Source organism: Tursiops truncatus, chromosome 1, assembly GCF_011762595.2.
Source record: "Tursiops truncatus isolate mTurTru1 chromosome 1, mTurTru1.mat.Y, whole genome shotgun sequence".
NCBI classification, from domain to species: Eukaryota; Metazoa; Chordata; class Mammalia; order Artiodactyla; family Delphinidae; genus Tursiops; species Tursiops truncatus.
In genome coordinates this window covers 66,085,452-66,100,082 of record NC_047034.1, presented here as the reverse complement: position 1 = coordinate 66,100,082, position 14,631 = coordinate 66,085,452, and the positions used below count along the sequence as shown (strand labels likewise).

Below are 14,631 nucleotides of genomic sequence, written 5' to 3'. Positions count from 1 at the left end.
CTGCAACTTGAAAAACATATTATGGCAACTCTTCACATCTAAGCTGGAGATGAAGCTCTCTGAAACATGATAACCTCCCACTCATATCCTGAGAGCTGCTACATTGTGGGTATGAACATTTGTGGTGAACCATCATCTGAGACCATGGGGCCACCTTCCTTTCATAGCCAGTTTTTGAGGAAACTACTGTGTGTGTTTGTGTGTTGTGTACCCCCTAAAGAAAATGAGGGAAATCCTTTAAGAAAAATATCATTCAAATATGAATGCTTATACGTATTCTACAAAAGTCTACCTGATCTTTTATTTAATAATATTAAAATAGTATGATCCTGCAATCCCACTCCTAGGCATATATCCAGAGAAAACTCTACTTCGAAAAGATACATGCAGTGTTCAGAGCAGCAGCATTTCTAATAGCCAAGATATGAAAGCAACCTAAATGTCCATTAACAGATGAATGGGTAAAGAAGATACGGTTTATGTACACAATGGAATATTATTCAGCCATAAAAAGAATGAAATAATGCCATTTGTAGCAACATGGATGGACCTAGAGATTATCATACTAAATGAAGTAAGTCAGACAGAGAAAGGCAAATATCATATGATATCACTTATTTGTGGAATCTAAAAAATGATACAAATGAACTTATTTACAAAACAGAAATAGACTCACATAGAAAACAACTTATGGTTATCAAAGGGAAAGGTGGGGATAAATTAGGAGTTTGGGATTAATATATACACACTCCTATATATAAAATAGGTAAACAACAAGGACCTGAGTATAGCACAGGGAACTATACTCAATATCTTCTAATAACCTATAATGGAAAAGAATCTGAAAAAGAATATATATGTATAACTGAATCACTTTGTTGTACACCTGAAACTAAAACAACATTTTAAATTAACTATACTTCAATTAGAAAAGAGATTATCTATGCAAAAAATCAAAATAATTATTGGAATCACTAATGATTCTTTTCATACTATCCTATTTGCTGGAGCTCAAGGTAACAGGGAAACAGGCTGAGGACTTAGGGATGGCTCTGCAGGCACGTGCTTGTCCACTTCTGTTGCTCTCACCACCACTGTAAGACATTTCAGTCACTCGTTTTAGCAGTCCTAGCTTTTGTGCTTTGCTTTAGAACACATTGTCTATGCCCTTTGTCTCATTTCATTTGCCTTGGTATGAACAAATAGTCCTCAGCAAAAGTGTTCAACAATTTCCCAGTCGTGAATTGCATAACTAAATATCTCTTTATATAGCTTGCATACATTTTCTCTTTATCACACACTTTTGAAATAATATTTTATTAATAATAATTTTGAGCTAAGAGAGTTCAGGCTGGTATTGGGTTTTAAAATTAATTAATTAATTAATTAATTTAAGGCTGTGTTGGATCTTTGGTGTGCATGCTTTCTCTAGTTGCGGTGCACAGGCTTCTCATTGTTGTGGCTTCTCTTGTTGCGGAGCACGGGCTCTAGGCACGCAGGCTTCAGTAGTTGTGGCACGTGGGCTCAGTAGTTGTGGCACACGGGCTTAACTGCTCAGCAGCATGTGGGATCTTCCCAGACCAGGGCTCGAACTTGTGTCCCCTGCATTGGCAGGTGGTTTCTTAACCACTGAGCCACCAGGGAAGCCCCTGGTATTGGTTTTGATTCCAAGAAACATGTGTTAAGTGTGTTTGGAGTCTTTGTGTATATTTGTTATGTGTTTTTCTTTCACCGGGAAGGTTTCTTTATTACCAGTTTCATGGTACATCTTTAATGGAATTAAACATGAGCAGTTCAAACTAACTGAACTAATTACATTACATTTCATTTATAGTTTCTAATTGATTGATGCCTACTCTTAGGACACAGAGCAGCAACACATGAACAAAAACAAGTGGTGGGAAGTTGGGAATATTGGGGTGTAGTTCATATTACATCTAATTAGGTAAAATCTTTCTCCTATGAATCTCAAGGGGGCCATATCTCAAGCCATATTTGAGGTGAGGACCATATGATAAATACTTGCATTCCTTGTACAGATATACCTCATTTTATTGTTTCACTTTATTGTGCTTTGCAGATATTGCATCTTTACAAATTGAAAGTTTGTGGCAACTCTGCGTTGAGCAAGTCTATCGGTTCATTTGTTTACTTCCTATCTCTGTGTCACATTTTGGCATTCTCGTAATATTTCAGACTTTTTCATTATTATTATATTTGTTTTGGTGATCTGTTATTGGTGATCTTTGATGTTAATATTACAATAGCCTTGACTTTTTTTTAACAATAAAGTATTTTTAAATTATGTACATTTTTTTGAAGGTTAATAATATTTCTTTTATTTGCTTCAAGTATATATATATATATTTAACATCTTTATTGGAGTATAGTTGCTTTACAATGTTGTGTTAGTTTCTGCTGTATAACAAAGTGAATCAGCTATACATATACATATATCCCCATATCCCCTCCCTCTTGCGTCTCCCTACCACCCTCCCTATCCCACCCCTCTAGGTGGTGACAAAGCACTGAGCTGATCTCCCTGTCCTATGCAGCTGCTTCCCACTAGCTGTCTATTTTACATTTGGTAGTGTATAAATGTCAATGCTACTCTCTCACTTTGTCCCAGCTACCCTTCCCCCTCCCCTGTCCTCAAGTCCATTCTCTACGTCTGCGTCTTTATTCCTGTCCTGCTCCTAGGTTCATTAGAACCTTTTTTTTTTTTTTAGATTCCATAGATATGTGTTAGCATACGGTATTTGTTTCTCTCTTTCATACTTACTTCACGCTGTATGACAGACTCTAGGTCCATCCACCTCACTACAAATAACTCAATTTTGTTTCTTTTTATGGCAGAGTAATATTCCATTGTATATATGTGCCACATCTTTATCCATTCATCTGTCGATGGACACTTAGGTTGCTTCCATGTCCTGGCTATTGTAAATAGTGCTGCAATGAACATTGTGGTACATGTGTCTTTTTGAATTATGGCTTTCTCAGGATATATGCCTGGTAGTGGGATTGCTGGGTCATATGGTAGTTCTATTTGTAGTTTTTTAAGGAACCTCCATACTGTTCTCCACAGTGGCTGTACCAATTCACATTCCCACCAGCAGTGCAAGAGTGTTCCCTTTTCTCCACACCTTCTCCAGCATTCATTGTTTGTAGACCTTTTGATGATGGCCATTCTGACTGGTGTGAGGGGATATCTCACTGTAGTTTTGATATGCATTTCTATAATGATTAATGATGTCTAGCATTCTTGCATATGTTTGTTGGCAATCTGTATATCTTCTTTGGAGAAATGTCTGTTTAGGTCTTCTGCCCACGTTTGGATTGGGTTGTTTGTTTTGTTGATATTGAGCTGCATGAGCTGCTTGTATATTTTGGAGGTTAATCCTTTGTCAGTTGCTTCATATGCAAATATTTTCTCCCATTCTGAGGGCTGTCTTGTTTATGGTTTCCTTTGCTGTGCAAAAGCTTTGAAGTTTCATTAGGTCCCATTTGTTTATTTTTGTTTTTATTTCCATTTCTCTAGGAGGTAGGTCAAAAAGGATCTTGCTGTGATTTACATCATAGAGTGTTCTGCCTATGTAACAGACCTGTATGCAGAAAACTATAAGACAGTGATGAAAGAAATTAAAGATGGGGCTTCCCTGGTGGCGCAGTGGTTGAGAGTCCGCCTCCCGATGCAGGGGACACGGGTTCGTGCCCTGGTCCGGGAAGATCCCACATGCCATGGAGTGGCTGGGCCCGTGAGCCATGGCCGCTGAGCCTGCGTGTCCGGAGCCTCTGCTCTGCAACAGGAGCGGCCACAACAGTGAGAGGCCCGTGTACTGCAAAAAAAAAAAAAAAAAAAAAAAAAATTAAAGATACAAACAGATGGAGAGATATGCCATGTTCTTGGATTAGAAGAATCAACTTTGTGAAAATGACTGTACTACCCAAAGCAATGTACAGGTTCAATGCAATCCCTATCAAACTACCAATGGCATTTTTCACAGAACTAGAACAAAAAAATTTCACAATTTCTATGGAAACACAAAAGACCCCAAATAGCCAAAGCAATCTTGAGAAAGAAAAATGGAGCTGGAGGAATCAGGCTCCCTGACTTCAGACTACACTACAAAGCAACAGTAATCAAGACAGTATGGTACTGGCACAAAAACAGAAAGATAGATCAATAGAATATGATAGAAAGCCCAGAGATAAACCCACACACATATGGTCACCTTATCTTTGATAAAGGAGGCAAAAATATACAGTGGAGAAAAGACAGCCTCTTCAATAAGTGGTGCTGGGAAAACTGGACAGCTACATGTAAAAGAATGAAATTAGAACATTGTTTTTTTAGACATAATGCTGTTGTACACTTAATAGACTACAATACAGTGTAAATGTAACTTTTATATGCACTGGGAAACCAAAAAATTATGTGACTCACTTTATTTTGTTCCTTTAGTTTAAACCTTTTTTTTTTTCTTTTTAAATTTTTTGGCCACGCCATACGGCAGGTGGGATCTTCATTCCCAGACCAGGGATCGAACTCACACTCCCTGCATTGGAAGCACATAGCCTTAATCACTGGACTGCCAGGGAAGTCCCGACTCACTTTATTTTGATATTTGATTTATTGTGGTGGTCTGGAACCACACTGAAATATCTCCGAGGTGTGACTGTAGTTAATGTTTCTTAGCACAGTGTCTCTCCACATAGGTTAGATTGAGAAATCTCAGCTTGGTGAGGTATAAACCTGGGGTGGGTTTCATTTTTCTCCCAGTAACTGCTACTAACTTTGTTTAATACTATCTCAATCTGATCCAATAACTTCCAATCATTTCCATTTTAAAAGTTTTATTTCTGGTTGATATTTTTTCAGCCACATTCAGGTATTATTATTTATGACCCTTGTCTGGTATAAAGTCCATCTTCCCCACCCCAGGGAGCTCCTGTTCTATTGCAGCTTGCCTCAGGCTCCTCTGTCTCACTTCTTCTGCCCTCAGTGCCCCAGGGATGCAGATGGGGTGAGGGAAGGCAGTGGCTCAGGCAACAGTTCACACCTCTTGGGCTTCCCTCTTTTGGGCAGCAGTTCCTTGCTATGCTGGCTGTCGTTGGTGATATGGTGCTGTGACTTCTGTTTGAACTGGATCTAGGCTTCAACTGCCCTAGTGCTGTTGGTGTGGAGGCAAAATTCTCCCCCCAGGTACGATGCCCTGGGCTTTGCCTTCAGGGCTGTTTCACCCTCAGAAGGTCTGGTCCCTCCAGTGTTACTGGTAGCAACTTACCCAATCTTACCCCACACTGAGGACTGTGGGAACCTTTCAGGGTCCCCTTCAGTTGTCTTCAGAATTTTGGGACTCTGGGTGAGAGGCTGTCACCACCTCAGATTTCCCAGATGCCTCTGCCTCCAGGTGAAAAATGAATTCCCTCCCCATTGGGTAGGTTCAGGTAATGAGGTGATAACCTGCTTTTCCTCATGTAGGAGTAAATGGAGAAGACATTGTCTCTCTTCAATACATCTCTGAATAAATGAATGAATGTAAAAGAAAAAGTCACGTTCCCTCAAAATCAAAGTATGAAGTTTTCCTTTTTACCATTTCTTTCTAATTTTTATTGTTAAAGATTTTTATTTATAGGGTTGAAAAGTATTTCATAGCTGAACAGGAGGGCATAAGTCATTGGACATTGTGTTGTCCCGCCTTCTCATTGAGAGAAAAGGATAGTACAGGAAAGCAGAATTCTGGCCTTTGTTTCTCATTCACATTCTGGTATAGAGAGAGTCATTTTACTTATTGTGAGCCTCATTTTTTTTTCCCTATAAAATGGGAGAAATTATCTCACTGATTTTCCTACCTTAGAGGGTTTTGCAAAGTTTAATACAATGGTCTATAGGTCAGGGTCTTTTATATTTTATCTCTCTCTCTCTTTTCTTTTTTTTAATGTCTTTATTGGAGGATAATTGCTTTACAGTGTTGTGTTAGTTTCTGCTGTATAACAAAGTGAATCAGCTATATGTATACATATATCCCTATATCCCCTCCCTCTTGCATCTCCCTCCCACCCTCCTTATCCCACCCCTCTAGGTGGTCACACAGCACCAAGCCGATCTCCCTGTGCTATGCAGCTGTTTCCCACTAGCTATCTATTTTACATTTGGTAGTGTATAAATGTCAATGCTACTGTCTCTAGGTCAGGGTCTTTTACCCCCCTCACCTGGGTTGTGACAACCAAACATATCTCTGGATATTATCAAATGTCTTTTGGGGAGCACATCTATCCCCAGATGAGATCTCTGGTATGAATGAATGACTTTAAGCTGATTGGGTGAGAGCTATCCTGGAACTCAGTGTGGCTTGTGAAGATTAAGGATTTAAACTGTTCTATAGAATTTAATGGGTTAGGACAAGCAAGGACCCATGCAACAGCTTTCCCTCTGGTTGTGTTGAGTTGTATCAATAAAAGTATTATATCCATCATATTGAAGAAGGAAATGTATTAGACTAAATGATAAGAATAAAATCTATGACGTTAGAAGATTTGTAAATGCACAATTTTGTTGCAGTTCATGAAATGTCATTTGAAATAGAATGTATAAAATTTTGGAGTTAGAGATACAGGCAGATCTGGGTCCATCAGATATATGAAGATACAAGCAGGATAACAAGAAGGAACGTGCAGAATGCTTATTTCTCAAGTTCATGAGACTGAGGTGTACTTGGAACAGGGGCGATTAATCAAGTGGAGGAGACGACTAGGATGAGGCCAGCTCCTTGCTGCCTTGACAATGACCCTGTCCTGAAGTTATGGCCAGCACAGAGAAAAGACCCATTTAGAAGTGGGGTGAATCATTTTGAGAACTCATCCTTGAGGAGTGATTGTACTGGAGATAGACAAGGAGAAAGAACACACAATAAAGGACTGGGAAGTTTGCAAAGGAGTTTCTCCACCCTGGGTGTTCTCCACCCTGGGTGTTCTGCCAGCACAGTCGTGGATGGTGTAAATAAATTAGGTATTTATCAGTCAATTTTGTTGCCCCTGGCCTGCTTTCCCCCACTGCTTTGCTTCTTGGAAGAAAATGTTAGAGGGGACATATTTCTTATAAACTGTTCCTTTTTCATTTTTTAGGATCCAAAAAGTTTGATAAGAGCAGGTTGAAAGTGGGAATGAGGGAGGGTGGGAGGGAGATGCAAGAGGGAGGAGATATGGGGATACATGTATATGTATAGCTGATTCACTTTGTTATAAAGCAGAAACTAACACAACAATGTGAAGCAATTATACGCCAATAAAGATGTTAAAAAAAAAGAAAGTGGGAATGAGAAAACCAAAATGGAGCTATCTGGAAATAAAAGAAGAAAGGAAAGGGCTTCAAAAAAGAGCACAGAGCTGTGGTGGGAGAGGAGTTTTTATTTATAGACCATATTATGTACATATTTTCAACTGAGTTTCTATTCTTACCTTTATATGTGAAACTAAAACAAACAGAAGAGCCACGCCATTTTGCCAGCAGGTGGCGCCATAAGAATCTCCTATAAGAAAAGGGTGGCAAATATAAATAGGATCCTTAATATTTTACCTTTCAGGAAAACTCTAGACATCAATGTAGATTCATAATTTTGATGATATTAGCAACGTGTGTACATTGCTTAAAATGGTTTCGGAAGATTCATCTCTCCCTTCATTTTTCATGCTAACATTGCTCATTCAGTGAAAGATTATATTCCCATAAAAGGACAAAAACCTAGGTTTTAAGAAAAAAGTATATATATATATATATATATATATATATATATATATATACACACACACATATATGTATTGCATATATATATTTGTATTGCTTACTACAGTTGCTTGACAAATAATTTTATTTAGTGATTATAGCATATGTTATTGTGAGGATATGTTAGATGGTTAGAGAGGAAGTAACTTAGATGGTCATCCTGTTTTTACACCCCTTTTCTGCTCTGTACTGTGAGGATTCCTTGTGCCCAGAGATCTCCCCAGTGCTAAGCAATCTCAGACTCGGGGGGACCTGGTGCCGGAGGTAGTGAGTGTTTCTGGCCTTTGCAAACAACTCTGAATAGGTTGATGTTTTGGGCTCGCCTTTGAATTTCCCTCCACATTCCATGGGATTCAGGGGAATTTGTTTCCCAGTGGTGTGGTCTGGCCTTTTGTTGGCATCATTTGATCTGGTCTCATCGCCGTGTGCCATTCTGCTACCACCAGCTGGGCTGGAACTGGGGCCTTGGTCTAGGGTGTGAGTGGAGACGTCTTGATCTTGACATAGAAGAGAGATGCCCTTGTTGGAGTCTTTGCCCTTCAGTGGGTTTATAGAATATTTCTCTTGGGCTTGCGGCTTCTCTTCTATAAAGTGGGAAGTTCTGTTATTTTGAGATAGCGACTGCCTTTTGCTTTTCATGGGGTCCTTGGGACCAGTGTGATGGAAAGGAGGCATCTGGGACTTGGTTTTGTATATTTCTTGGATCGTATTTGTTGTCAGTGCTCTGGGAAAGGAGGTAAAAAGAAGAGACATCTCTGAAAACAGATGAAGAGGCTCATATTTAGCATTTTCAAGTTATTAGACCATGGCCCCTTTCAGTGTGGTATTAGGTGAGGTAATAAAGTGAGTGGGAAGAGCATGAAGGGTGAGAATGGGTGGTAACAACGTGGAAAAATGGCTCTTTCCTTAAGAAGAAAAAGGCAGCACTTTCTCAGGGAGAGGACGATGTAAAGAGGTCATATCCATGAGTTTAGTAAGCATTTTCTTACCTAAATTTATTAGCCTGTAGAACACTGTGCTTCTGTCCTCCCTGTGATGAGAACATAAGAACATCTTCTGGTCTCTTCTGACTTCCCTTCTCAAAGTCAGAGGAGAACTTTTTCTTGATGATACCTGTTTTGAGTTAATTAATAGGTGTTATGGGTTGAATTGTATCCTCCCCAAATGTCATATGTAGACGTCCTAATCCCCAGTACTTCAGAATGTGACCTTATTTGGAGACAGACCCTTTACAGAGATCATCAAGTTAAGATGAGGTCATTAGGGTGAGCCCTAGTCCAATATGACTGGTGTCCTTATAATAAAGAGAAATTTGGACACAGAGACTCAGATAGAGGGAAGGTGATGGGAAGAGGCACAGGAAGAAGATGGCCATCGACAAGCCAAAGAGGGTGGCCTGGAACAGATCCTTCTTTCCCAGCCTTCAGAAGGAACCGACGCTTGGTTTTGGACTTCAAGCCTCTAGAAATGTGAGAAGACACTCCTGTTGCTTAAGCCACCCAGTTTGTGGTGCTGTTAGGGTAGCCCTAAAAAACGAATACAGTAACAGAAGAAGGAAAAGAATGATTGAAGCTAGTTCTCTGGGCGGAGAAAGAGTATATGAATACCATTGGATCACATTACACAACAGGCTGATCTGGCATGATGAATGGAAACAGAAAAACCTAAAGCAGGTCCCCAATGTTTACCTCAAATATGTGAAAGAGGATTTAGAAACACCAAGGTCAGAGGTTTAAACGGACTTGGCCCATGGAGGTTTTGTCTGAATGTTTTATTTGGCAAGCATGGTGTTTTCAAAAGAAAATGACTGGGTGTGAGTGATACACAGAGCTGGTGCCCTATTGTTTCATTCACCTCAATTATGTGACCTCCTACCCACCTGAGCCAAGAGTTGCAGCTGCCGGCCATGAGTAAGTGGGTTTTTTGCTCTTTGAGTTAATGTTTCAGCATCTTGTAGTCATAGCTGCTGTAGAAAACCCGGTTTGTTTTCAAGATGTCTCATGAGTTGGTCACTTAGAGTTGAAAGTCTTGCACTAGTTTGCTCTAATGGGAGTGAGTTCCCTAAATCTACATGGGTTAGTAGGCACCAGGCAGAGGACTTATGACCAGATAAAGGGCCTAGAGTTTACATTAAACTCCTAATATTCTTTCATCAAATAACTTCTTGGTGAGGTAGTCAAGGAAAGAGATAGTCCTTTTGGGGTCGCTCTTCTTCTGTTGTCTTCTTGAGTGTGTGTGTGTGTGTGTGTGTGTGTGTGTGTGTGAGTGTGTGTGTGTGTCCATCTAGTTATCCAATTTAACAAGGATGTATGAGTGCCTACTTTGTGCCAGGCCGTATATTCTTGACTCTGTTTTTTTTTACCTTGAACATATAATTAATCATAAAGCTCTGACAATTCCCCACTTAAATATCTCGAAATGCTTGTACACTTAAGATGCAATTTCGTGGGAAGCAGCCGCATAGCACAGGGAGATCAGCTCCATGCTTTGTGTCCACCTAGAGGGGTGGGATAGAGAGGGTGGGAGGGAGGGAGACGCAAGAGGGAGGAAATATGGGGATATATGTACATGTACAGCTGATTCACTTTGTTATAAACAGAAACTAACACACCACTGTAAAGCAATTATACTCCAATAAAGATGTTAAAAAAAAAGATGTGATTTCACTTCCTAAATATCTTAAGATACTCATTTTTTTTCACCTGGGCAATGCTCTAGTTTAGGCCTTTAAACCCTGGCCTACACTCTGGAATTCTCCTATCTGGTCTACCTTAAACATTACAGCTGAGTAATCCTTCTCACACGTGGACATGTAATCTCCCTACTCCCAAACCCTGTAGGGTGAGATTTAAACTCTTGCAAGACCTATGAAGCTATTCATGACTGGAGACACTGCCTACACTGCTTTGTCTGTAAACATTTCACCTACACCTTCTCGTCACCCCTTACACCCCTGCAGGTTGAGCAACCTGTAGCAAATCATTCTCATGCATGTGCCTTTGTACACAGTGTTCCTACTGCCAGGAGTGGCCTTGCCACGTGTCCTCGTGACAAGCTGCCCACCCCCCTACCCCACCCATCTTCATTCTCTTCCTCTTCTAAGATTCTGCTCATACACTGCCTCTTTTGGGACATCTCACCTGAGCCCCTTTGATAGACATAGGAAACTTTCCATGCTCTTGTTCTACTTTGAAAACAACTCTAATTTAGCAATTAATATTTTCTGTGATAATTTTTTGCAAGCATGGCTAACTTCCAATTTAAATGTGAGCATCTCGAGGGCACAGACCATGTTTTTTCATATTTGCATTCCTGTGTCTATCTGAGATGCTGTAATGGGGTTTTGTAAAGTCTGGCCCACAAACACCTGTCTCAGAATAATCTGCCTTAGTGTCAGCTCATTTAAAAATGTGGATTTTGAGCCTAACTCCTAACCTACTGATCCAAATCTCTACAGATGAAGACTGGGAATATACATTTTAAACAATCCACCTGGTGACACAGTGGTTAAGAATCCACCTGCCAATGCAGGGGACACGGGTTCGAGCCCTGGTCCGGGAAGATCCCACATGCTGCTGAGCAACTAAGCCCGTGTGCCACAACTACCGAGCCTGCGCTCTAGAACCTGTGAGCCACAACTACTGAAGCCTGTGCACCTAGAGCCTGTGCTCCGCAACGAAGTGTAGCCCCCGCTCGCCACAACTAGAGAAAGCCCACTCGCAGCAACGAAGACCCAATGCAGCCAAAAGTAAAATAAATAAAATAAATAAGTTTATAAAAAATCCACCAACTGGCATGTATCCTGTAGTTGAATCTCAATAACAATTTCATTAAGTGAATCATGGGAATATATTGCCTAGTACAGTGCCTGATAAATACTGACACTTAATTCATATTGTTTCCTTCCTTCTTCCCTAGTTTTACGTCAAGAAGTCTGAGGCTCAGAGAGGATGTGACTTTCTAAAGGAAATAGAGACAGAGGCCCCTGAATCAAAGTTTGCTGCCTCCTTGTCCAGACTCTTTTTATACCACCTGTCCCTGACGCAAACTCTCTAGTCATCAAGGCCAGCCACCTCCCTCGGACCTGGTCTTCTGAACAGCCCATAGAGAGTAGGTATCTGGTCTTCAGCATCCTTTTTGAGAACTGAAGTGGGATTCAACCAAATGGCTTCTAAGATTCTTTTCCATTCTGTGACCTCTCATTCTAGTTTGGTTTAACCATTTATTACAGACAAGGAAGTTCAGTTATTTGCTCAGTTTCTCCTCTTTAAAACCCAAAGCTGGAGGCTAGAAATAATTCTTAGGCCAGATGCCTGGATATTACTAGAGAGTCTTGTGTCCACCTATTAGCTGTGGAGACCTAAATGATTTTACATTCAATTGTGATACTTGGCTTTCCTCTTGAACATGCTACGTCATTTTCAGGGCTCCTGCACCTGCCTTAAGTAAGAACGGACCATAGTTTTGAAGAGCTGAGATAGATCCATTCTATGCTGAATATTAACATATGATTATTTTGTTATGGGAAAAATAGAACTAGTTTCTACAAACTGTATAACTATGGCAACTTTCAACAAAACAGAAGAGTTTTAATCCTGTAACAATCTTTTACAGGATTGATTGACTGATGAGAGCAAACACTTATATAGCACTTATTTTGCATTTAGGTACTGTTTCAAGTACTCACTGCATCCTCAAATGACTTTATGAGGTAGGAAACATCATTTACATTTTACTCTGGAGAAAACTGAGGCAGAGACAGGTCCAGTAAGCTGCCCAAGGCCTCACAGCTGGTAAGTGATAGAGTCAGGATTTCAACCCTGGCAATCTGGGTCCAGAGTCTGTATTCTTAGCCACCATGGTTTAATGGACGAAGATGGAATCACTGAGCAGGCAGTTTTATTTCCTTCTCTTTTTACTGAATGGTGTAGACAGCTTTGGAAGGTCTGAGATTCTGGATAGCATTGTGTAGCCCTTCCTTCTGTGATAATCAGTAGCTACTAACTAGAAATGAGTGTATGAAGTTAGTAGCATTATTCTTGTTATAACTACTTAACTATATAGTCTATGTTCATTGGATAGTCTTCTAAGTGATGTGTACATTTGGAAAGGATTATTCTTTGGCAACAGAAGGTTTTATGGGAGGGAATTATTACAAAGGATATGAGCTCACAGCTTCTGAGTAAAGAGGCCTCTTTGGGTAAATGACAGAAATATTTGCCCTTTGGCTTAAGAAGACAAAGAAATCACAGTACCAATACACAACAATCGCTTGTGCAAAATATTCTAATCTAAGCAAAATCTGTAAGCTCTTGTGTGAATATACTTTGGAGTACAAGGAGGGTAGTTGACAAATTCACTTTCTGCAGAAGAAAGGAAGGGCCTGACTCTCATATTAGTGAGTGTTGAAAACAGCCAATTGCTCCTTGCTCAGCCCTATCAGAGGTCAGCCATCGTTACACAATTCTCTCTGGTCGCCAATCCCAGGGAAATTTTTTTGTTTTACTTCTTTTTCATAAGACGACTTGCACATTAAGAGTTACTCAATGAATGCTTGTTGACCAGGCATAGAAAAGAAGTGAAACTAAATCAACCCAGATATAAGAAAGTAGAACATTAAGGCTTTAAAGCCAGAGAGAGCTCATTTGAAAGACTGGGAGCCTGAGAAGTGTTAGCTCAAGATGGTTTGCATGTGGGCTGCTCCAGGGAGCTGTGTAATTGAGGGAGAGAGGGACATGGATGGGTGGGCAGCCTAAAATCCAAGCTGAGATCAGAAGTTCTCACTTTCTTGGTGTCCAGATCTCTGAAAGGGCCCTCGTCATGAGGTAGGGGATGTTACTCTTGCCTTAGCCAGCTGATGGCTTGCTGCCCTGCTCTGCCTCTCCCCATCCTGGAAGGCTTAACTTGCTGCAACCTCTGCAGTTCTTTTTGGAATCGTCTCTGCTCCCTGGTCAACAACCTCACATGGTATAGGCAGATATCCTCTAGTCTCTGCAGTCTTTGGCTTCAGCCTGTTTGGCGTTCTCCCTCTCCAAATCAAAGTGCTTCTGTAGTGGTCCCCTGACCATGTTCCTCTCCATCCTCTTCATGGTCTAGAGACAATAGAACAAGATTCTCCCAGGCACCATGACAGACCTGATAAAGCAAAACGGGGAACCTGACCCCTGGCTTTTAACTGGAAGATCAGTGTTTGAATCCTGTGTTTTTCTGAATCCACAGCTACCTAGTCAGACAAAGTCACGCTATTAGAAAACTTTGCCCTGCTGACTAAAATATTATTCACAACCTAAAAGTTGAGAGTTATGTTTTATTTGGCAGGAATTTTTAGGACTTCGAGCCCGGGAGGCATCATCTCAAGTAACCCTGAGAAAACTGCTCTGAGGAGGTGAGGGGGGAGCTAGGATATGTAGAAGTTTGCAACAAAGGTCAGGTAGTAGGAACAAAAGATTACTGCTAATAAAAGAAACCTAGATATCCCAAGTTAAGGAACTTAGCGTTTTTCTATGTATGGGAAGATGCAAGAGTCTGGGCTCACTGAAATCATTCCTTTGATATACACCCCAGCTTATCTGGGGCCAGTATCCTCAGGGCTCACCAGCTCACCAACGGCTGTGTCTGCAATCGCTGATGACTGTGACATCTATGGCAGGCAATGTTCCATTTATCAGCCCTATAGTAACAGGATTTTCCAGAGTGACACAGAAGTATTGAGGACAGAGTCATTCCTCTGAGCCTCAGTCTCCTTGCCAATAAAATAGACGACAGGCTCCCTATAAAATCCTCAATCAGATTGCTATAAAGATCAAGTGAAAACTACATGAATAACTTTTGGGGCAAAAATAATA

At 40.6% G+C, this 14,631-nt stretch overlaps 1 protein-coding gene across 1 annotated transcript; it reads right to left on the bottom strand.

Annotated features, from left to right (window-relative positions):
• Window positions 1-7,130: 7,130 nt before the first annotated feature.
• Window positions 7,131-13,875, bottom strand: CCDC190 (coiled-coil domain containing 190). The gene is given in 6 exon segments (XM_004319021.4): window positions 7,131-7,941; window positions 7,943-8,510; window positions 8,776-8,899; window positions 12,223-12,226; window positions 13,691-13,791; window positions 13,794-13,875. Coding segments are annotated over 6 exon segments (903 nt in total). The 3' UTR covers window positions 7,131-7,917.
• Between the last annotated feature and the right edge of the window lie 756 nt (window positions 13,876-14,631).